The sequence below is a fragment of the Coturnix japonica genome, chromosome 10, assembly GCF_001577835.2.
Source record: "Coturnix japonica isolate 7356 chromosome 10, Coturnix japonica 2.1, whole genome shotgun sequence".
Taxonomy (NCBI): Eukaryota; Metazoa; Chordata; class Aves; order Galliformes; family Phasianidae; genus Coturnix; species Coturnix japonica.
In genome coordinates, this window is record NC_029525.1 from 2,703,125 (window position 1) to 2,728,202 (window position 25,078).

General features: G+C 41.1%; 2 protein-coding genes across 6 annotated transcripts in view; one reads left to right on the forward strand and one right to left on the reverse strand.

Moving 5' to 3' along the window:
- On the forward strand, positions 1-23,655 carry NRG4 (neuregulin 4). Of its 5 annotated transcripts, XM_032446907.1 has the most exons (10): positions 1-83; positions 269-389; positions 683-835; positions 981-1,082; positions 3,306-3,368; positions 5,907-6,000; positions 14,680-14,829; positions 17,200-17,279; positions 17,362-17,440; positions 18,003-23,655. In XM_032446907.1, the coding sequence occupies exons 5-9, from the start codon at positions 3,359-3,361 to the stop codon at positions 17,376-17,378; spliced, it is 351 nt and encodes a 116-aa protein (XP_032302798.1). In that variant the 5' UTR covers positions 1-83; positions 269-389; positions 683-835; positions 981-1,082; positions 3,306-3,358; the 3' UTR covers positions 17,379-17,440; positions 18,003-23,655. The 5 variants fall into 5 exon arrangements, with proteins under 5 accessions (XP_032302798.1, XP_015727956.1, XP_015727958.1 ...); XM_015872470.2 differs by lacking the exon at positions 981-1,082; XM_015872472.2 differs by lacking the exons at positions 683-835; positions 981-1,082 and adding an exon at positions 1,672-1,729.
- Positions 21,754-25,078, reverse strand: part of FBXO22 (F-box protein 22) — a 6,480-nt gene continuing 3,155 nt past the window's right edge. Inside the window, exon 7 of the mRNA XM_015872467.2 lies at positions 21,754-24,317. Coding sequence (XP_015727953.1) covers positions 23,888-24,317 — 430 coding nt within the window. The 3' untranslated portion in view covers positions 21,754-23,887. The remainder of the gene's footprint in view (positions 24,318-25,078) is intronic.

Below are 25,078 nucleotides of genomic sequence, written 5' to 3' on the forward strand. Positions count from 1 at the left end.
CGCGGGGCGGGGCCGGGCCGGGCGGCGCGCAGCGATCAGGGCAGGACGACACGCCCACAGAGCCGGCTGAACCACGGCGGGAGGTGAGGACGGACGGGCGGCGGGCTGAGCCGAGCCGAGCCGGGCTGAGCTACGGGCCCGGCGGGGCTGAGCTGGGCTGGGCTGTGTCCGGCTCTGTCCGGCTCTGTCAGGGTGACACCGCGCCGCGAATTGGCGCCGGTGGCCGTTAACGTTCCGCCCGTGTTTTTGTTTTGTTGTGTTTGTATAGACAGCCGCATTACATAACCGCGTACAGAGAGCGCCGGGGTTACACCATGCGGATTAACGGCGGCGTCGATTCAGCAGATCGCCCTGTGTGTGTGTGAGGGGGATCGCGGCACCGCCGGGCGGTAAGCGGGGCTGAGAGCAGGGCTGAGAGCAGGGCCGGTAAGCGGGTCACACAGAAACCGCCTCACCTTCAGCGCTTTGCAGCTCCTGCGTGTCCCTGCAGGCGGGCTGAGAGCTGTGAGCTGGGCTGTGAGCTGTGAGCTGGGCTCTGAGCTGTGAGCTGTGAGCTGTGAGCTGTGAGCTGGGCTGTGAGCTGTGAGCTGGGCTGTGAGCTGTGAGCTGTGAGCTGTGAGCTGTGAGCTGTGAGCTGGGCTGTGCACTGTCCTTAACGCAAACTTGCTGTTCTCTATCTCAGAGTGTTCCTTGCTGAGATCTTGGTTTGCTGCGGGCAGCTGGATTCACTCCTGATGCCTGTGTGTGCTAACAGCAGTTACAGCCTCATGCAATAAGGGCAGTTACGAGTTGCCACCTACATAAGAAAAGAAACTCCTTTTAACAAGACTTTGAGGTAACTCGGAGCAGATCAGAGCCGTGGGTCACTGATTGCCCTGGGAGATACAAAGGACTCATCTTAGAATGCAGCTCGGCTTTAAGGAGCCGACGAGCAGATTAGCACAATTCCTAACATCTTTTTTTCCCCTTTTTCTTTTCAGTCCTCAAATATTCCAGCTTTGAATGAGTGATATTTTACTTTTTTTTTCCCATTAAAAAGAATACATATTGCAGTAAAATCCCATTCCAAGATACACCTTAAGGTAAATGAAGGGACAGTAAAAGTGTGAAATGGGCATCTGACTGAAATTAGCTTCATTTTGGGGAGAGCTCCTATAGAAATTAATGCTTGGATAACAAAGAACCATAAAGCACAGTCCGGATCCTTGTTCAGTGTGGGATTTTTCTCTCTCTGTGCTCCAGCTACCATCTGTTGGGGATACTGTGCTATCCCACAACTCACGAGTACTTAGAATAGTTAACCATTAAAAGTACACAAAAGCAGGTGATAATTACAGCTCACTGTTCTCAGTGTATGGGGAGCAAAGCAGGCAGGTTCATTTAAAGACAAATCCAATGACTTCCAAAGGTTTTGCCCTGACTCCAGCACAGCCATGCATTAGCACACATTTTTGCTAGCCCTGAACCCACTGCAGTTTTGTGTTTGTCTCCTCATTCTGCTCAGAAATCCAGCAGCAGTTCCCAACAAGAAGAAAAAAGTCGTCCTTTTCCCCAGTGTTTTGGTGCCCAAGGAGCCCAGAAGTGCATCGTTTTTCCTTCCCACATGCTTCACTTTAATCTGTGATTTCTCTGCTTTAGAACAGTAACCTGGTATTTCTGTCACTTCTGCAGCATTCAGCAGGGGACACATGTTGGCTGTGTTACTCCTTCACAGGCACAGTGCAGCAAAGTACGTACACATGCTTTAACTTTGCCATTTACAGGGGACCAGGATGTTGTTAACTCTAAACACAATCCTCACTTAAACTGCAGCCTTTAGTAACAGAATCAGACTATGAGGATAAAGATAAACAGGACTTTGAGGTAATTGAAGAGGCTAAAATAGTATCCATATTTCTCTCTGCAGGCGCTGGTGACCTAACTTGAATGTATAAACTGTAATCTTTCAAACTTACTATCACTGTCAATACCAGTTTGGCCGACAAAGATGTAGGGAAAAAAGGTAGAATTGACCTGAATTATTTCCAATGAATTAAACAGGTGCAAAGCAAAACAGACTGTATTTTAAACGCCAGATTAAAATACTCTAACTTGGTACACACAGTAATCTTTCAAAAAGCTCCCCACGTGCATGCAAGATAAACTTCTAAACGTGCACAGACTTACAAGTTAGAATCAGGTTTAGCGATAATTTCTTCTGTAACAATTCATTTACCTTTTATAGCAATAGATCAGTGTATTTTTCTGATGAGGTAGAGAGTTTGGTTTGCTCAGGTTGGGACTCTGATGCTTCAACTGCAACAAACACTCGAGAGAAAAACATTTACCTATAAATGCGTGACTACCTAATGATTTACTTTAAGGTCATAAACAAACAACAAAGCACCACATCACAACTGTGAGTTCTGTCAGCAGAATCGCTCCTAAAAGTGATCTTTAACCTGAAGTTATGATACTCTATTAAAGCTTAAACACAAAATAGAGATGTACGGACACATGTACATCACCTTGGGTTGTTCAGGAGATGCACAGAATGGTGTGCTTATGTTGTAAGTGTAGAAAACATATATTTTGAGATAGGCTTCTAGAGAAAGTTTCCTTTGTAGCACTAGAAACTGAAGTTATTTCTGGTAGAGTTGAGATTTTATGGCATTGAATCACGTAGTGGGAATAAATCATTTGGTTCAAGGAGAAGAAATACTACATCTTTAAAGGTGAAAGAGAAATAGGGATTGTTCTACTGCTAGGTTCCTCTTAGCATTTCCTCTAATACAAGACAATCTGTCTGATTATTTTATTTACACTTTAACATATAATTAGGAGCAAAAAAAGCAAATGTTGAAAGATAAGAACTTCCACATGAGGCTTGTTTAGTAGCTTACTTGGTACGGTAAACCTTGAGTATGTCTTCAAAGAAAACAGAATATAACAGCAGTAGATGCTTGTAGCTGGCAGAATAAGTTGCTTTTTAGCAATATGAAGATTAGCTTCAGTGCAGCCAGCCAGCTTCTAGTCCATATTTTATAATTGATTGTCCACACTTTTAAATCCAATACTTTTTGGTATTTAAGCGTGCTTCAGTGTGAATTGGTTTTCACTCTCTGGTTTTACCCTTAGAAGTTAATGGTATGCTTGAGTGCTTGCCTTTAAGTTTGGGTTAATGGAATTTACATGTAATATTGCTGTCAAAGTACAACAAATGTCGAAGCAGCAACACTGTATGATGCATTCCAGTAGCTGCCTCCTCAGGGGAAAAGGTCACTAGGATGAATAATGATGTGCTATATTTACATGTTTGTCTTTAGGTGCTGTTTTAGAAGAATAGCTTCTGACCAAGAATTAGAATTGCTGGAATAATATGCGAACAGGTAATTTCTTTCAGCTCCTTACTTGCAGATGCATATAACTAGAATTCATTGAATTTGCATTGATTTTGACAACTGCCCTTGGGAACGCCATAACTGCTGCATGTGAATGTCTTCACTTACAACTTGTCAATGGAACAAATTAATTGCTCAGTCCTAGTATTTAATGGCTTGTGATCAATAAGCAAACAGTCCGCATACAGATCCTTTATTTTTGGTCAACATTGCCCACAACCGACCCTTTTGTTTTAGCAGATGGCAGGCCTGGGCAGTCCATAGACTTTTATTGTCTGGGCCAGGCACCACACTTGAGGCAGCATGTGGATTATCAAGGCTAGTTTGGTTCTCTGAGGGTTAAGGTGGTGCTGAGCCTTCATTTGCTTTTCTTTTTAATAGATAGGATGGTCAACTTAATTAAAAACAATAAAAAGTAAATGGGAATAGGCAAGATAATTTAGTGACAAGTGTTCACGAATGTCCTTGAAAACACATTGTGTGTCAGTGTATTTAGAGGCTGCTGCTACCTCTGCCAGTTTCAAATAATGTCTAGCTCTGTAAGGAACAATCTTGTTTCACAGAATCATAGAATCACTCAGGTTGGAAAAGACCTCAAAGACCATCTAGTCCAACCATCCACCCATTGTCAGTATTTTGTCATTAAATCACGTGCCTTAGTATATCTAAATGTTTCTTAAACACCCGCAGGGACACTGACTCAACCACCTCCCTGGGGAGCCTATTCCAGTGTTTCATTCTTTTCCATTCCCTTGTTCAGCAAAAACAGACTTCTTTTTTTAAAATAACTTTTGGGTCTTACTTTTCTTTAATCTCTAATATGGAAGGATATATCAGAATGCAGATAAACACTATGTGGAACATATGTTGACAGCATTTCTGCAATCATATCAATTGGGCAATTAAGTAATGCACATACAGAGCCATAACTATCAAATTTGATCCAAGCTGCTGTATTTTGGTGAAGTGGGTATGGAATACAATTACACACATTTTGGAATAATAGCAAAAAACCTCTACTAGTAGAAACCAACTTTTATTTACTCATTTACTGCTGGAGTATCCTGAATTTTCTTCTCTTTCATAACTGTGTGGTCTACCTAATCCTGTATGACTTGGGTACTTTCCTTAAGGAGCAGCAAAGGACTCATATGTAATGTGGTATTAATGAAATGCACACTTACTTGGAAAATGGGGCACATGACCTACATGGATGTAGATGTTTGTTCATGCATCCCATTGCTGGTAGAATTAAGGTTACAATTTTCCCCTTAGCGTTAGAATGAAGCATGGCTCTAGAAAGAAACAGCCTGTAGAGAAATTGTCTGTAATTGCAATCGAAAAGGTTTTGAAGGCCTCCAAGGCACTTCTTGTTCTTTCTCCCTCACTTTTTATAAGACAGGGTACCTGAGGTGTTCTTCCAGAACAAAAATGTTCAGTTGGATTGCAGAGCTGGTCCTCAATACATAGATCACACCGTAACAGTGAGATATCTTTTTCCTAAATATTCTGAGAATAAAGGTGAAGAAAAAGCGTACAACTGTAAGGTGGGATCATAAGGCAGTTAATACATTCTCATTAATTCTCACAAGAATTTCTTTGAAGGCTTTTCCTGAGTTATCTGAAATCCTTTTTCGCTGAGGCCTACCCCGTCTCACATTTCCAACTGGTAGAATCTGAACACGTGACTCCCTCAGACACTAAATGGAGTTGAGGCCAGGTCTAAGCTGAGAGTTTTGCTTTTTCTCACTTGGTTCTTGTATCCTGATAGAGCGTTCATGTATTCAGTATTCTCTCTTTTCGTTTTAGGAAGAGTGTGGCCTTCAGTTCAATTACACTGCCACAGAAGTTTCACTGTTACGTTTGAGTAGACTGAAATCAAATAACTTGTAGTTCTTGTTTTCTGTTGCCATTTTGCAGTCAGTTTCCCATGCAAAATGACTCTGACCATCTTTCCATGGTGAACTTGTGGTAAATTATTTGCCAATAGACAAGCATAGAAAGCCTCAGAGTTGAAATAAATTTCCATTTCCCTCCTAATGACATGAGGTGTATCATTTTTCTGTTATATCACATCCTGAACCAGTGCAATAAGGTCAAACATGAAACAGCCTTTCCAGGCTTACGTCTGCCCTCCAGGTCCCTAATTTATCTGTACACGTGCCAAAAGGTCCAGTTACCATTTGGATGGCAGCACTTGGATAGCATGAACATGAAACTTCAACCCTGTTGATCTCTGTGCTATAACTGCCTTGGTCTTAAAATGATATATGGACTTCATTCACGCTCCCATGACATGATGGGAAATGTTTTTTTCTGTCCTGGTTTGTTCTTCTTAAAATGAAGCTGCACCACAACTCATCCCTCAAACACACACACACTATATATATATGTAAATATATACATACATATATATATATATATAAATATATATATATATATATTTTTTTTTTTTTTTAACTATAATTATTGATGAAAATACAGAAATCTCAAATTTTCACTCTTTATTTTGGTCTTATTTTTAAGATCATGAAGAACTCTGTGGCACCAGTTACGGATCTTTTTGTCTAAATGGAGGCATTTGCTATATGATTCCTACTGTACCCAGTCCATTCTGCAGGTCAGTGAAACTAACATTTGTGTGTTTAAATACTGGACAGTATCTGTCTCAAAACTGTTTCTCCATTTTGCTGCTTTAAAAATGCACTGTTAAACCACTGAATGAAAGAAAATGTTACCTACTGCTGTCCAAAACTCAGTAGTTCACACTCACATAACATACCAAGTCCACAGAGATGACAATGAGGAAAACCAAATGAGTATACCTGGGGTATACCTGTTTGATGGATGCAACAGCACTCAGTTATGTATTCATTCAGGATGACATCTATACTTAGGGCCAAGTTTCCTCCCCTCATTACAATACAGAAAGGAACAAAATACCCTTTGCCGAACAGAGAATAAAGTGTAAGTCAAGGTATTGGGAGTAGCAAAGTACATTCCCAGTTTTTCTTCCAGATGTATTATATTGCAAAAATTCTGATCATGCAAAAATAGCCTGACATGAAGAAAAATGAGAGGCACAAAAAGGAATATTATTTTTTAAGGCAAAAAATACCACCCCAAAACCATGAATATAAGCAAGACTTACCCTGTTCTCTGAACCACAAGGAGATGCTCAAAGGGCAGATTTACGGTGACAGCCAAAGACCACTTGGTGAAGAAGCATCTAGGCAAAGTAAATATAGATAATTGTTAGGCCATCAGTTTATTGGGCCATTCTTCCCTACAGAGTCCATCTCCTGCTTTTGCGTTCAGTGACTGCAGCCAATGCTTTTGGATTCCCTGTGGAAATACAGACCGATCCCTTTATTTTATTTTCTTACTAATACATAAAATGATACCATTAAAATTCAATTTTCATGGTTCTGCATTTCGTAATTCTGAGTTATTGTTTAAGGTAATTTTGTAGTAAATGCTAATTAAAGAACAAGCACAGCATGTCACCGCTAAGTGTATTGTCCAGTGTCATATGATGAATCCAATCCACAATCAAGGATAAGGCTTGAGAGTAATGTGGTAATTATAGCTGATAAACCCCCTAAACTTCTGTGCTGTACAATACATACTACACACACATACAAAGTAAAACATGCATTCCATGTACCTTGATATATGCATGTTTGTTTTTTTCTAGAAAGAATCCCTTATTATTGATATTTAATGGCTTATGTGGAACAAAAGTAGGCTGAACAGCATTAGTTATATGGTTTCAAAGCACCCAGTCTCGACTGTTGGTGGACTGCATAATAAGGAAGGCATATTTGATGAAGTAACTGTGGATAACAAGTAACAGATATTCAGAACTCGTTCTTGAGGAGCACAAGCCAGTCAGCACGGATCACTTCCGCTTTAAAAAAGCTCCAAATGAAGTCATTTCTAATTCACGTGCTAAAAGATTTTATAATCTGCTGAAGCAGAAAAGTACCATCTTAAGAATATTTCTGTTACACTCAGGCAATCTTATTGCATTTAAATTATCGAGTATTTTTCCTCTGTACCTAATGGTTGATTATGAAGTTATAAGGGTTTAAATAGAAGCATTCTATTTAAGCATGTCCTCATTCTAAGCATGTTCCTTAATCAGTCGGAGAAAGCTAATTATAGATGAGAAAGGTTTTGTTTACACACAGATATCTCAGTAATCAGCAGTGATGTGAATAGAAACGACAGAAAAAAACGCATCACTATTCAGCAGAATTCAGGAAGATATTCTGCACTCTGGAATTGCAGGGCTGTCAGCAGCACAGAATCACAGCATCACACAGTTGCTCTGAGTTCCTTACATGCACGTTTCTTGCAGACCCCACCGACAGCTTCCAGGTGTTCTCAGACCATCACCCCCAATAACACAAAAGCTGAAGCAGATTTTTAGACTCAAAGGCTGCTTCGTTGTTAGCACTGTGTTGACTAAAAGAGACAAATAGAATAAGAACAGATACCTTAAAACACATTTGCCTTGGCACTTTATTCATCTAGACAAATGCGTTGAGCTAAACATAGTCAGGCTTACCTGATGAAGTGCCACTGGAAGTAATTTCACAACATAAATGGGAAAACTGCACCTTGCATCCTAGCAAATTAAGAGACACTGTTCACTTTTGGAAATTTTAGTTCTTTGCGCTGAAACATCCATTCAGAATTGGATATATATACATTGGAGAGCTGTAATATAAATAAAACAGTAGCTGACCTTCTTTTCCACCCACAGCACAATATAGCAGATTTTAAATACAGCTGATTATGTTAAAACATGAGGTTGCTCAGCTGCCATCTTCCTTTGTTCCTTTTCTAACACCGAGTTAATGACCTCAGCATCAAAAGGCACATCTGTCACCATATGCAAGATGAGCTTCAAACCTGGGAATGCTCAGCTGTACTAAATAAACAAACACACAGCAGAACAGAGAAGGCTGTGAAAGCAGCTGCCTCAGGTGTATCACAAAACGCTGGGCTGAAAGATGTTTGCCTCAGCACTTGATGTGCAGCTGTCTCATCATCATTAATTAACACAGAGCAGAGTTAAGATTTCATTGTGAGGGGAAGTTCTGCTGTATCCATGTTGTCTTACACAGGACATCTCTGAGAACCTTCTTTCTCATTTCAGAGAAGATACAGGCTGTTGTTTGCTGCTTCGTTTGTTTGTTTTCCCCCCTCAGCCTACACTCAGTGTTTTCAGAGCAGAGCACACAGTTAATACACGCTTTAGGATGTTTGACTTTACAAGCCATCAGGATATTTCTGTACACCTTATCCTCATCTGGTTCTTTCCTAAATGGGACCTTCATTCACTGTTGAACGGCCCCACATGTGATATCCTTGCTATGTCACCACCAGTGTTCAGAATTGATTTTGAAGTCTTTTTCATGTTTACTAGATGCCCTTATCGTGTATGGATTAGGACAACTTGTAAAGCATTCTACAGACCAAAGATCATGGTGATTTTGAAGCTGTCAGCTACACAATCTTGCTTACATTGGCACACAGCTTATTTTTCAGGTGTCTTTTACTGCTTAGAGCTTTTTGTACATGCAAGTAATTTTTCTACCAGGAAACATGCAGTTTTTTTCCTCACTGTAAGAAGACTAGAGGAAAATTAAAATCAACACCCTCATATAATAACAAGCAATGGGAAGTCTGTGTGTGCATCTGAATCAAATCTTACTTCCAGTGTTTGATCTGTCAGATATTGCTTGTGCCACCCACCTTAGAGCCTGGAAGAGAAGGAAACCCCGCTTTCTCACCTAAATCAGACAGGCAGTGTCTGCAAAGGAGACTGCAGTAATGCTTTGTGTTATTGGAAAGCTGCTGTGTTGATTTTTTTATTGATGCTTTCTGATCCGATCTCTAACTGTAATTCCAGTCTTGCTAGTCGTGTCCTGACATCTAATTCAATGCCATCTATTTCCTTCCACCCTTTTATTGATGCTTCTGTGGGTAGTTCTGATTAACGTGTTATGTCAGTGTTTTGTCTCCAGCACAGCTGCTATATTAAGTTCATATATAAGAGCTGCTCCTCTGATCTGACAAGAGATGTGGGTGTGTGCGTGAGCACGTGGACGTGGGCGTGTGTTGGCAACAAGGAAAGCAGAAGCCTGGATGCTCTCTGTAAGAGGAATGTCTGGGCTCACAGCCGTTCTCAAACATCTGAAGGCTGCTGTCTCTCAAATCTGACTGTATTAGAAATGTTCCTTTCTTAGATATATTTTTTTCCATTAAAAAAAAATCAACTTTAGAATGCTACGCAGGACTATTCAGAGCCAACAGACTGTGTGTACTGAAACAGCAGGCTGCCAGCGTGCAAATGTTACTGTGCAACCCAGCCTGGTGACCACAAGTAATTGTTATAACATACTAACGTTACAGCCCAGAAGCAGGCTTCTACATCGTTTGTACTCATTCATTCAAGCCCCTGCCTTATTTAACAACTATAAGTATATCATGTTTAGCTTTTGTTCTGCTTTTAGGTATCCATTATAAACGAGGTCAACCTAGAGTGGTTACTGACTTTTAAAGTCGTGTCTATTAGACCTGACTACTTCTAGAAGACACCATATAAATACCCATCAGTCTGGACTCTGTTCCTAAACCACATGCTTGTTAGAGGCTGCTTTTCTGTCCTGCTTGCAGCCACTGAGTATGCAACACCACTGCAATATTTAGTGCTCTACTGATGCAACAGTGTAAGGAGATTTTTTGAGTAAGTTTTGCTGCTTGCTCTTGATGTCTGCTAATTTTCTTTCCCACCAATTTCAGGAAAAGACTTGACACAGAAACCCTTACCTTTCTTGGTTGTCTTAAAGCATCGGTCATTGTGTATTTAACACAGCCCTCCACTGGTTTGCACATCAGCACCAGCTCCTTCGTAAAAACTCATGGAAGCCAGTATTTGAACATGTTCAGTTAAGGCATTTCTGAAAATGCAAAACAGAAGAGCCTATTGGTAGGACCACATTAGCTGTACATTTGATTATGGAAATGCAACCAAGAGATACCCAATCTCATTTTTTCTGTTCCTACAAAAGCTATATGAACTTGACTATATGAATAAGTTTTCCCCTTAGAATCCTAGGCCTCGTGGCTCCTTTTCCTCTTGAAGGCTCAGGACTGCTTTAAACATCTGGCTCTGTCTTCTATTTAGGAGCAACTTGCTACAGTTTCAATGACCTGTTTGCAACTCTGCCATTGCATTCCTTTTTTTCCCCCTATGTTCATCTTTAAGCAGAGCATGAATATGGCTTCCATGGATTGTTTAAGCCAGCTCAGTCTAGTAATTCTCAACACTTCTCCACCCCTGTCATTTTAACCTGATCTATCTATGTAACTTCCTTTAGCTAGAAAGATCACCTTTATTTCTTCCTGCTTCATTTTTCCTTTGGACCACTGACTTAGCTCCCTTTATACATGTTCTCTAGAACTTTTCTATAAGCTTCAGTTTATACCAAGTTTATTTGTTCTTCATGTCTCATTTTAGCCTAGCATTATTTGACAGTTTTCACTGGTATTCAAGAATGCTTCTATGAATATTATATTCCCTTCTCTATTGCTGTTATTTTATTCAGTTCTACGAAGCATTTATCTCTCACTTGCCAGAGAACAATGCCCTACTCAAGCTACATTTCTATTCTTAAATTATGCTGCAGGTTCTCAGCAATAGGCTCCTGAAATGCCCCCATACTTACAATAAATACCTGGAGCATTATCTCAAGCAATCAGAGCAGTCCACCTGTCTTTCCTTCTCCCAGCAGCTGAGTGCAGTAACTCTGAAAAGTCTCACATTGTCCTTTGGAAATGGTGGCTGTTTGATTGGAGCTTTAATAAGTGATGGGATTATCTTTTTTCCTTTCCAGTCATCTGCACAAGACTTAGATTTTATTTTTGAATACAAAGAATTAAAAGGAAATGTTAGTACATGTTAGTAGTTCTTTATGTAATAGTTTAGACCTGTACTGAAGACCTTTAGTACTGAAGTATTAGTCCATAAGTCACAGAAAATTGGTGCTGGGAGCCATACCAAGTGAGCGCAGTGATATGCTGACAGCAATCTATTTGTTGGATTATGATATGCTCGACATTTTTCCTTCTTGGCTGATCCTTCCCCCTTAACCCCTTTTTAATCTCTTATCTGAAATCATACCTTGCAGCTGCCAGTGGCAATTGAGATCGCTAAATACGTTATGGAGCTCAGATAGAGCCTGAAGTTGCCCATGTCACACATTATTCTGACTTCAGTGCCAGAAATAGCAAGAAGCGAGACCTTCAGTAATAGAAACAGAGAGGAGCACAAACACATACACAGATACATACAGAACGCAGTCACTTAATAAAGTGCTTTCCATTTTCTGTGATGCAATAAATTCCTTAAGAAGATTTTGCAGAATAAGTGCTAAAATCAAGAAAAATGAAGAGCAGTTTAACTTCAGCGTACATATTTTTGATCAATATGAATTTCTAAGCCATTTACCGAGTGAGTTTTTATAGCAAAACACCATTTTACAGTTAGTTTGGTTCTAGATTTCCTGAGCACAGCACAGGATACAAAACCTTTCAAAATAAGGTAAGCCTAAGGTCAGCAATGATTGGCACCCAACCAGAGGAGCTGAAGTATTACACTGTGACGTAGCAGAGAAGCTGCATGCTCTTTAATCCCTCAGCTTTACAGTAAATCCAGGCTGGAGTGGAAACAAACTGTGAATTAAAGTATGCCACGTGAAGTGCAAACCAAATTTCACTTTCATGTTTTCAGAATATTTATTGACATGACTTGCATTAGGTTGCGTGGTATTAACTGGTGACAACTTCCAGGTTACCTGCTTTATTTAATGGGTTATTACAGTTTTAGTATTGAAACATCTCAGAGCTTCAGATGCCTTCTCCCCACACACACAATTTTTTTAAGCCAAACATATGAAGAAGAACTCAAAATGGAGAACACTGAGGATATATAGTAATCTCTTAAACAACACAGCTCTATCAGTTACTTCCTCTGCTACTGTTCTTTGACATACCCCGGTGCTTGTCCTTGTAATATCTGGGCCATTGCTGCTGCCATCACAGCTCATGGGTTTACAGCACAGCCTGGCCTGGCAGAGGGCTCAGCTGTCATCCAAGCAGCTCTCCATCCCTCTCCATCTCAGAGGGAGATCATTATCTCCTTTGGGTGACAGGTTATCACTGGTTCTCAGAGATGCAAACATGCTGGAAGCTTCATTAAATAATAATCAGCACCTTGTGGCACTATCTATACATAGCTCCAGCGTTTCCTTTGCAGTCTTCCTTGTAGATACACTTACTTTTTGTGCATAAAACCCATTTTAGTCAACTAGACCTACATGCCCAACATGCAACAAGAACTTGTTTGGTACGCTAATTCTTCCCCCCCACACCAAGAGAATGACAAGCAGCAAGGCACCTTCTGTGTCCCTGCTTCAGTTCCTGACCTACACTTAGCCATCACAATATGAATGCCTTTACAGAAGCTGCTGTCTTGTCCTCAGAGCTCTTTCAACCTACACACATGGAAACATTCACAGCAGTCTGACTGTTTTAGTTTATCCCCAGTCATCATCTCTCACAGCAGCTCTGGCAATGGTTAGCTCAGTTCATATAAGCAGTGCAGTAAAAAATAACAGTGTTATTAATAATACTATTAATCATGTTAACACTATTAATAATAATTATTGCTACTACTACTACTTCTACTAAAACAGACCATAAAAAAACCCACATGATTCTCCCATGCAGCCCTTCACGTTTGGCCCTAGACCATGGTCACATCTCCGTTTGTGTCTCTGGTTATGATTCTGTTTCTGCTGCTTACAGACATCAGGCTACAGGAGGCACACAACTCCAGTCTGAACTGGGGGAATCTGTCCAGCCCTTACTGTTCTGATTCTAATTGCTCTGTCAGGAGGTTGTTCTGGGAGCTCTAAGGGTTTTGCTGTTGTGCTTCTTGCAGACATCTTCTGAAAGCAGCAGACCAAGCTTCAGTCTTACATAAGTCAGTCTTCTCTGTCTTCACTTTACATACAGACACCACTCCCCTCCCAAGCTGCCATTTAAGTCCTGCTCATGTCTATATGCAATGAAAGACAAATAGAAAACCCATATTTTAAGGCTATCCTCCATTTCCATATCCTTCCATTTCCTCCCTGCAAACTACCTAAGAACAATTAGATGCAACAGGATTGTCTACAACATTGTCATCACAAAGGAAGCCTCCTTCTCATGGATGGAGTTTCTTTTTCCTCCCTCAGATGTATTACTTACCAGCAAGGAAGGCAGTTCTGTTTGAATCTTCTCAATAAACACCAGGTTTCCTGTTGCAGGTTGGGTGGGACTATTCTTCAAACCAAGGAGGTTTTATGTGTTCCTTTCATTCCTAGTAATGTCTCAATACTGAGGCAGAAGTCTCAGAGCACTTGTTCAGGCTGTAGTCATTTCATAAGACGAGCCTAATTTCTGCATAACAAGTAGTTTAAGGCAGCTCATTGCAGCTCCTCAGAAGCCTTGTTCCCTAGAGTGCCTAAGCTGACTGCCTAGACGTGCAAACAAGTCTTGTCTGAGAGAAACGTAAGTGTTCAACATGTTTTCTGCACTCTGCAAAACTTTTTGCCTCTTCTGTAGCTTATGATGCATTGTGAATCCTCTCTTTGCTTTTCAGAAGCTCACTATGTGAAATAGGCACAGTAGGGAAACCTTTAAGTCTCTCAGAGTCATTCACTGAACACAAATTATTTTCTGGAACAAATTATTTCACTGACATAAAACTACCTTTGCAGTTGGAGTGTCTTTGCTCTTTAGGTGTCTTAGATGAATTCCCATTTCCTTGATCTATTCAACTGACAATACAAGCTCTTCAACAAAGAATAGCGACAGGTTACACAAAAGAAAAGAAAGTATGACTACTGCGTGCGAGATGGGATCCTGTGGGATAACTCGGTTAACACTAAAAAGCTGGATTTAATTAAATCTACCTATGAAAGAGGCAGATTTAACTTTGTGATACACCGTTAATCCAATAAACATATTGAGAAACACACAACAATTCTATGGAACAACGGTATGAATCAGAATATAAACGTAATGCCCAAATGCCCAGAAATACGAGGCAAGTGGAAGTGCCCTAACAAAGTGTGTATGAAAGAAATCTAAACTTCTCACCCCACTTAAGACAAAAAGACTTTTCATGTTAGATGACACACAAATGTTCTCATTCATATACAACTTGGCTTCCCAGGTGCATTGAGAATTATACAGGAGCACGCTGCGAAGAAGTGTTGCTGCCCAGCATCAAGTCTCAAACCAAAGGTGACCTGTTTGCAGTTCTCTTGGCTTCACTTCTCCTTCTCGGAGTTATTTTAATTGGAACATTCTACTTCCTTTGCAGGTAAAAGCACTTCTGAGTGCTGAAGCTATTTAATCAAGTAGAAATTGCTTCTGGTAATCATGTACTAATTATTTGAATATAAAAGTATGTAATGCATTATCCATAAGGTTTGTGTGGTTATTTAGCATAATTAATGTGGATGTCTCAACTTGTTGCTTATAATGTTTCACTTCCTTCTAAGTGTCTTTTCTAAGCTATTACTTCTAGTTGCTTTCTATAAGCAACTATCAGACCGCTTTTGGAGATATCATACGTTACACCTGGAGTTACCATTAATATCTTAAAATATCAGTAAACCCTTACGTTGTCCAAAGATTAAGAAGTAGAGGTCAATTACCAAAGTGCAGCTTCAGTGCAGTTGGCAGCCAAAGTAACTGATGCCTTTATACAGCTCCTATTTGTGTAAGAAAGTCAATCTTTTATGTCCTCCCTTGTTTTTGAGGTACAGTACGTATTTATGCCTCTATAAGACAACTTAGTGAAAAATGAATTGAAAAACAAAGCTGACTGTAGCCATGTGTGCATGTGTTTGGACCAGCACCCAGCACCAGTGCTCAGCAAACATGATGCTATTCAAATACCATCACTTGTCTGTGTACAACAGCCTGCAGACCTCTTGCTGGTGTTATCGTTCCGGATCCAACTGAGAGCAATTTGCACTGGGGCACTAATTGCTCCCTGTGTTGGTAGCTGTGGCAGAAGAGGCAGAAGCCTGGCTCTCCTGTGGCGATGCTCTAAGGCTGTGTGATCTCTGCTAATATATCAGTGTTGCTCTGGAGACAGAAAACACTTGCTGACAATCTCTGGGAGATGAAAAGCATCTCCATTGAGAAATACCCCCAGATATGTTTTGAAGCTCTAAGATAAACTCTCCCTTATGAAGCCAGTGTGACATCTCTTCCTTGGTGTGATCTTGGAAGCATTGCTTTATGTAACATAAATAACACAGTGTCTCATATAACTGTTTCTACGGAGTCTTCAGAGAGCATAAAACTCAAAGACTAATCCATTACAGAAGCTTCTTCCTCTTGCATACAGTAGAATTAGGGAAGGCTGGAGCCAATTTACTAAGTTTTATGGTCAAAGACCCTCACATACCAAAGCACATAAGCTTAGCATAACATAACAGGTCTGCCCAGGTCCTCTTTCGTATGGTTGGAAGGTGAACCTCAAAAACCACATTTCTTTATAGAAATCAATTTACTTAGGCAGAACAAGCAGTAAAGCCTCTTAGAGACTTAGTTAGCTGCCCATGGATGTAGCTTTCATACCAAACTAACTTGGGAAATCTCAAAATCACAATTAAATTCTCTACAGAAGGCTGATACAGGATGAGTCTGCAGTTGTGTTCAGAGGAAAATAGGAAAGCATTCAAAATCCCTGCCAAGCAGTTCATGGGGCAGCAGAGGTCCATCTGGCCCTTCCTTCTCCAGAAACATTGTACAAAGGTTACTGGAAGACAATTAAGAAAGAGTCACAGAATTGTTGGGGCTGGAAGGGACCTCTAGAGATCATCTAGTCCAACCCCCTTCTAAAGCAGGCTCCCTAAACCAGGTTGCACAGGTAGGTGTCCAGCTGAGTCTGACAACGTAGCTGATTAATATATATTCTGCATAGAACAGATCTATATCAATAAAAAAATACGCGAAGGCCTGAGTGCCATACATAGAGGGGTAGAGGAAACCCCAAGGAGAACTAGAATAACTGCAATTTATTTGTATACTGCATTATAAGACCATATTGAAATGCCAAAATACCTGCATGATAAGCTTATATCAATGAATGGGAACTTGGCCAGCCAAAGCCACCGGTCTAGGAATAAAGCCATCCGAGCTATCCAAGACAGCAGATTTTGTGGGGGAGTTGTGCCTCCACAGGACGCAAACTGGACAGAAAGGAGAACAGCTCATGACTCTTCTGAAGAGAGCAGATGTCTAATTACTATTAAAAAAAAAGAAGGAAAGAGAAAGCAAGAGAAAGCTCTATCTGAAGGATATGCAGAAATTATCACACTATTGAAATTTCCCTTCCAAATGCTCAGAGAAGTAAAGATAAGTTAAACGATTTTGTGTTATCTCCTCATTGTTTAATAAAATCCTGACAAGTCAGACTGGAACATTAACTTCAGGAGAGAAGCCTTGTAGGTCCAAGTGCTCTGTCCTGCCTCTGATCTCTGTTCTTCCTCAAATACATGCTTCACAGAAATGCTGAGTGTTAATTAGGGAGTAATTGCAGAAGACCAGTGTTAACTCTATTTTTTCCTAGTGGAAGTATCAGATAATTAATGTTTCTTTAATACTCTCTAATATTTCTCTGATAACTTTTCATTCTGTATTGTTTTTTCTCCATTTCTTTTTCTCCTATGGTCAGGAAAGCCACCATCGCAAGGACAAGTTCCTCAGAGTGTGGTGCCCACCTGGTTGAGACCACAAGCAGCAATGGCTGCAACAGTGAGTGCGTTTAAAATGAAGTGATGGAAGCGGGGGAAGAAGATTTATTGAGTGAAAAGCATTTGCTTTGCTTGTTTTTCAGAAATAATAACGGAGTAAAGCATTAAGAGTGGAAGAATGGTGAGAAAATGAAGTGCAAAGCAACCCTAACAGCTATAGAGGTTGGTATGGTAAGAGGGTTAAGAAAAGAAAGCACACCGATAGGAGGCCTGCTTCAAAACTTACAGTCATGTTACACGTCCAGGATTTGGGCTGCTTCACAATACATTTACCAAACGGGAGGGAAAAGAATTACTTTTCTCAAGGCAGTAGTTGGGCTTTTGTTTACAGAGGGTGAGGTACCAATGCTGATGTACAGGTCAGCTTCCTGGTGCAAGATTTTAATTCAAAGACAATACTAAGAGAACAGATCGGTAATGGTTAAAAGAAGTTCTGTTTAGAGTATTTACCCTTTGATATACATCTCTAATGCTAAGCAAGGCACCTTCTTTGATATTTTGGTGTTGCCTTCTAAAAATCTCACTGACGAGGAATCCCACCTTCAATTTTATGGAGGACAGATATCAGGAATTTTATTCCTCGTGTCCATCCCTGAAACAAACCAATATGCAGCCAGCTGTCTTGGTTAGACAAGTGCTGACCTCTGTAACAATACATTTGTTTTATCCCTATCACCATTTGCTCATTACACCAATATATGTATCGCTCTCTGGTTCCTTACAGGATTATGTTACTCAGGCAAAGAGAGGTCAAGTGACATGGTCTGTCTCTCTTCCTTCCCTGATGACACAAAGAGAATGGCTGGGTACTGAGAGGCACAGAAAACATGAATTGAACAGTCCTACTTTCATCACGTTTCTACCACTGGAGGCTGTGACCAGGAAGAACAGTATGTATTTATACAGCAGCACATCACCCAGCAGCTCACTACGTGGGATCTACAATGTTGTCCTGAAGGAAAAGCTGGAGAAAATTTCAGCAAGTGAAAGGGAAAAGAAGGCAGAATGCAGATTTCTCATCTCTGAAATAAAGGAAAAGAAGGTGGGTAAAAATGAAGGTGGAAAGAAAAATGTGAATAAGTGTCAGCTCCTGGGGTGTGCACTACATGCTCTGGCATCAGAAAAGATAGCATGTATCTTACACACATGTAGATGCAAATGCAGCAAGACAAAGAAGAAAAGGCAAAGTGTTCCAGTGCATACAGTTAGAAGTCAACGAGGAAATCCTAAGATAACAACTATTAGAACACAACAGAGAAAAATGTATTACTTTCTGAGGACTGTCAAAGAAGCTGGAGTACAAGTGAAAGCTCAGCATTTGCAGGAAAACGTCCCATCAACCAGAGAACCTGAACCAGAAATGTTCCAGTTAGATAAAGCATAGGTTCCTCCTCAAATTAACCAGCTTACATGCTGGTTTTGGGACTCCAAACCATTATCAGTTACTTGGGAGGACATTGTTAATACTGTTTTAAAGGCTAGGGAAGAGCAAAGTGATTTTTCATCGCGTACGGGCACGCCACTGTTAGATTCAGAGTTCAGGAGATAAGCAAAAATACTGACAGCTACATCAGCATCAGAGTTAGCTGAAATACTCTGCACAGCCTCAGTGGGATTTAGTCAGAGAAGGCTGCTGTCAGGAAACCTCTGTGCATTATTGATCACCAGACATTCAGACTAACAGTAATGTTCAGCACACTGTTTTCACTGAAAAGGCTTCCAGCCATCTGAAATGGAAATTGAGGGAGGAAATATTACTACAAGATGTGGAAAATGAATGGACTGAAGTTGTACTCTGTGAACTGTTAAAACCCTCTTGGCTTTCTGAACAGACGTGGAATAGTTCTTCAGTATTACCACTCACATCTGCATTATTTGGGAAACAGTTTGTACAGAAAGTGAGAATGAATAAATCAAACGGGTACTTACATGCAAACAAGTCCACCTATGAAATGACGTTATCTCTGAATGAAATCCTATTAGCAGCCCACATTGCTTCGCATCCATTGCAATTGAGAACGTTTCAGCTTCTAAAATTAATTCTTTCCATTCTTAAGCTTGGTGAATTTGCCTTCCAGGTCACCAGATTGGTCTATAAATTCATTTCAAGCTGACCAAACGCCACAGGGTAGCCCACATTACCTCTGATTTAATAAACTTGTACAGTGCTGTCAGCAGCGCTTGTTTCAAAGTTAAGCAAGTAGTCCTGTGAGCAAGAAAGCTACAGAAAACACTGGTTCCAATCAGATACTGTTCTTGGAGCCAGGGGACTGCAGAAAAGCACTGTGTGTCTGCACAGGGATGGGCAATGAGGTCTCTTCTCCGCTTCACCACTGTTTTTGAGGAATACAGCATCTCCTATGTTTGAAACTGCTCCTCCATCAGTTTAAATGGCATCACACTACTTAAATCACAACCGAAAGGACCGTGGATTAGTTTGGGCAGGAGTTTTCCCCTGCAATACGAGCATCTTCCAACACAGGACTATTAACAAAGATGTACCTGCTGAGCTTGGAAAAAGCCTTAGAGCTGAACCGTGTGATGATTCTCTGGCAAGGTTACTGAGATAGCTGGGATGCACACAGTCACTGATTATATTGAATAATCAGAAGAATCCAGACACCAACTATCTGATTTTTTTTCTCATTAATGTATGTAACATTACCCATTTGTGCTTATTCATAATCCGGTTCAGGTGTTTTATTTGTTTATTTATTGCGATTTTTAACCTGTTCAATGTAATCTGTGCTCATTTACCAAAGAGCAGTTCAGCAAAGTACCAAATGCAAATTCTTTTAAGTACTTACAGGCTGCAGCTCAGTTCCGTGTTGTGGTGCAGCACTCCGAGCGATACTCCAGAAGGGCTTTCACTGAGAATTATTCCTACAGCTAGCTAAGGCTGCGTGAAAAGAAGCTTGTAGATGTGAAACCTGCAATAACATCAAGACAGCGCTGTTTTCATTCCCCAAATGGACACTAAAACCAGCTTCTACCACTTCTAAATTCATCTCTGTTTCAATCTGTGCAACATATAAATGTTTTCAGTGTAATTAGAACAGACTGCTTTTAATTTATAATGTCAACAGTGACTCCTATTTCTGTACAGGCTTTCTATGGGCTATAAGATGTAGCTGACCATCCACTGGCATTTCTTAACAAGGCTGTAATATGAGCCTACATTCTAGCTCCTATTCTTTTCCCCATCACAGCATTCCCATCTGATGCCTTTCTTTGAAAAGATCCCCATTTTCCGATGTCAGCGTGTTACCTGTGTAGAAAAACACCCTACCTGCAGCTATAGGTGAGCCAGCATCAGTATGAGCCACCTGCAATGTCTGAACCTCCTTTTTTTATCTCCTCCATAATATAATCTTGAAAAATAATCAGCTGTCGGGTAGAAATAATTATTTTCTTAATGTTTTCAGCGTGCTCAGGTAGCCCTTTAATTAAATCAGAATGTTATGTAATCATTTGGCTTTGTTAAAACTCAGTTTGAGGTTTAATGCTCTTACCAGCCTTCTCTACTCGCTCTAAAAGTCAAAGTTTGGCTGTATCATTTACATCTCTGCATTTACTGCTGGCTGCCAAGGGGGCATGATTCAGGATGAGTCATTCCTCTGTTAAAATAGGGCTTGCTCCAATATTAACTTGGGCCCAAACAAACCTTCTGACACTGCCAGTAACAAGAAACGAGTTCACCCTCTTTGCAGTTTTTAACTGAAACTGCTTTCCATCAGCACAATTGTGCCAATTTAGCCTAACATGGCTTCTTTCTGTTAAGTTATTCTTGCTTCCTTACAGCTGTACACAACAGAAAAATCCAGAATAAGAGAATTTTTGCAGCAGTAATTTTAAAATAAAAGTTCTAGTTAATAGTTTGATGTTTTTCTTTTGTATTGCTGTTTTGGTGGTGCAAATAAGATGTTATACATCACTCCGCTGGCCTCGTGTCATATTTTGTTTCACCCTCAGTTCACTTCCTTAATTGAGATATGCATAAAGTGGAAATAACGAGTAATACTTGATAACACGTATTCAAAACATGGGGCAAATTAATGCTTTTTACCTTCTGTCAGCAAAATCTCCTCTCTGCAGACCTCGTCTGGAAGGTTCTCCTTTTTCCTTCACCAAAACAAAATCCTGTTGTAGTCACTTATATATACTCTTGCAGGAGACTACAACCACCGCTGTAACTGCAGGTAACTATCATCAGAGAAGTCCTTCTGTGTTGTCTCATGCTGTGTGAGAGGCACTGCTATCCACATCTGACCCCATTACCAAATATTCACGTACCTTCATCCACTTTTGGGGTGACAGAGGTCTGAATGCCTCACTGCAGCTCTTTGTAGCAGCTCAGAACACACCCTGCCTTGGGGTCTGTTGAGCCACACAGGTGGCACGAGATACCTGCTAAGCAAATATAACTGGGAGTTGTCACAGTTTAAGAGTAAATGACAATTTGGAGGCAAGAGGAATGTGGATACCAAAACACTTTAATCAAATACGTAGCAATATTATGTACCACACCAGTGCCCTGGCACACGGGACAGATGACACAGTCCAGGGGAGGCAGAACTCGGTTCTGGTGTCGTCTGGGCTCCTCCCCCCTCCCCACTGGTGGAGATGATCCTGGATGTGGTGCAAGCCCTTGGAATTTCCCCACCAGAGCATTCTTCGTGCTGTGGTTACCTCCAACACTCACAAGTACCTTTAGCTGAAGGCCTGAGCTGAGAACACCTCCCCAGCAATGAGCTCCTTCAAATCATTTTCTGCTTCGTCGTGCCATGGCTGAAGCTCATGAGCTGCTTCTTTGGGCACTTCTGGATGTGCTTACACTCTTGATCCAGATGTGTGGCTGATTATGCTTCCATTACTTCTACTGCAGCAAAAAGTTGGTTGAAGTTGACAGGTTTATACTAACAGCTGTGATGGCGACAAGACCAAACTCACAGAACTTGTGGCAGCTTCTACAGAAGTCCTGTCTGCATTACAGAAGCGAGACCTATTCTTTGCCTACTGTTAAATACGTAATGCTACATGGTCATAGAGGGCCAAGAGTGATGTTCCCATTATGCTGAAAAGAGAAAACATGCATCTCCCTGTCATCCACTTAAATTCAAGCACACTGACTTCCCAACTTCCTCTTCCAAATGCAGAAACTAAGGCTGTTCTAGTCACACACAGTTACTGACCTGCTGTCCCTGGCAAGGCCACGGGGAGATGATAACATCCTCTGTCTCTGAGTTAAGAACCACCACCACAACCAGAGCTGTGGGAAAGTGCCACCTGTGCTCTGCACCCACTGACAGCAGTTCTGCTCTCAGGACAGGCACCTCTCCCTGCTTGTGAGGCCTCTCTCAATGCCAAACAGCATGGAGACATTGACTGCAAGTGGCCGAGGGTAGTCTCGGCTCTTACATGGACAGCAAAAGATCACTATATTATTGTACAATATACAGCTAAGCATTTTCCTCTTAATTAACTGAGAACAGCACAGATGCCCAATGAGGCATTTCAAAGCGTGATGAAACGGTACAAAACAAATCTCACTTTCTTGTAATTCTGTGGCCAAGTGAAAGTAAAAGCTGATTATTGTGAGCTATGCTGGGAATACGATGAAAGTACCTATGTGGAACTGTGTAACACTACCTTCAGCTGCAGCACCCAAAATAGATGACTGATGTAAAAGCTTCAGCTCACAAAACATGCAGAAGCCCAGGTTGTAGGGTGTGAGATGAAATGAACATCACCAGATCTTGTGTGGCACAGAATTTCATACTAAAAAGCTAAAAACCTATTAAAGATACCAAGGAGAGTCTTCCTTTTTTGGTACTGTGGATTTAAAAGTCTGTAACAGTGAAGACCGTGCTACAAGAGGATCTAAAAGGAAGGATAAGCAGTCCACTCTGATGGCGTAAACTGCTGTACACAAAGGCTAAGATTGCTGGTAGAAACAACGTGCCAGGGATTTGTTCTAAATCAAGTATTTAAGATGACTGAAATGCAGTTCAAGACAGTGAAATGAGCTTCAAAGCTGAGAGTACCTCGCTAGATCAGAGCTTTTTTCTCTAAGAACAAAGGACTGGTGCCTTTACTTAACGTTGTCTTTATTTAATGAGCACTTTCTTGGTTTTGTTCCTAAAGATTTCCTTGAGTTTCACCCAGTAAATGACTCAGTTCTGTAAATAGGACCCAGGTCTGTGCAGGCTGTGCATCACTCTTAAACCCACTAAATGGTGGATTTCACGCACCAGTATTTCAGCACGTTGGTAGTTCTGGACTGTTCTGCATACATCAGTAGAGCACATCAAAGTATTAATTCTACACGGTGACTGCTTGGCCTCTGACTGCCACTTGTGCAAACTGTTCTCATTTCACACACACAGAAAAAAAGATGCTTTCTTCAAATGCAGAACTCCATTCAATATCTTTTCCCTGCCATTTCAGCATGTGCGGGGGGTTACACGAAAGGCAAGGCTTCCTCGCAGCTATTACATTCAACTGTTCCAGGATTTGATAATGTTAGGAAAATGGTGTTTATGCTTTGGGAAGTGCTCTGGATGTCCGCTCTTCAGGATAAAGCAGCTCACTGACGCATTGCAAACACATTCACGCCTGGTTTGCTTTAGTTGAACCAAGATGAATGAGAGTCATAACAGTAGTGTAACCATGGAGCAGGTCATCCTTTACATCATTACATTCTCTCAACACGAAATTCCCAGTAACTATCCGATCACATCCTATTTCCCCGTGTCCGAAAAAGCCAAATAGGGGAACATTTGGAAAGAATTTCCTAAAGGCATCCGCTTCCATGTTCCGTTTGGTTTTATAATGCCGATATCCTCGACCAACACAGGCGAACATGAAGCCAATGGTGTTACACTCAGGGATGTTTGCTGCTTTCAGACGCTGCATGGCGGCTTCTGCTGTCCTCTCATCAGCGACGTCCTGGTCTAACAGAACTGTGGCGCTCTGGATCTGGGGCCCGCTGAAAGCCAGCCCGACCACCCCACAGGCATCGCTGGGCTGGGCGTTATTACTGAAAGGCAACAGGCCTCAGTTAGAGAGCAGCACAGTGCGACCATTTCAGCACTCTGCTGCAGCACAAATGGGCTGCCAAACAGACCAATGTCCTGGGGAGTTTGAAAGTCACCATAGTTAAAAACGAAACAAACTCTCCAACTTTTTGCTTTTCCCCCCATCTTTTTCCAGCAACCTCTCCTGATGAAAACCTTTCACATCCATCACCCGGGATTAATCATGAGCCTGTCTCTCAAACACTTGCCAAACTCAGCAGCTGGTGCATATCGCAGCTCTGTAATTCCAGCTGAACTGTAAGTTAAACTTAACCAAAGATAAGTAGCGTTGATGTATGAAACCAAGGCAGCAGCCCGCAAGAGCTTCAGATTCCTGTTGCTATGGGTCTGTGTTTGTGGGTTGGCCAGACTCACACTGGTTTTAGTGGTTACCTATTCATGTTATCTTAGTAATAGTTTAATATAGAAAGCTCTCCGATCTGGAATAATGGTGCAGATGGCATTAGATGCAAAAATTACGTAAATTAGATGAAAAAAATACCCCAAACCACCAAAAAACAAAACAAAACAAAACAAAAACCTCCAACTCCTATCTATTACTATAGTCCAGACCAACACTGCATGAGAGGAGCCCACAGGTACATCCGCAGCACAGTCCCCAACACGGGACACTCCAGGGAGGATGCACCAGCAACTCAGCAGAGCACCTGGAGCAAAGAGGCCCAAATCTTCCCTGCAGAGCTCTTGGTGGAAGGATGGGGGT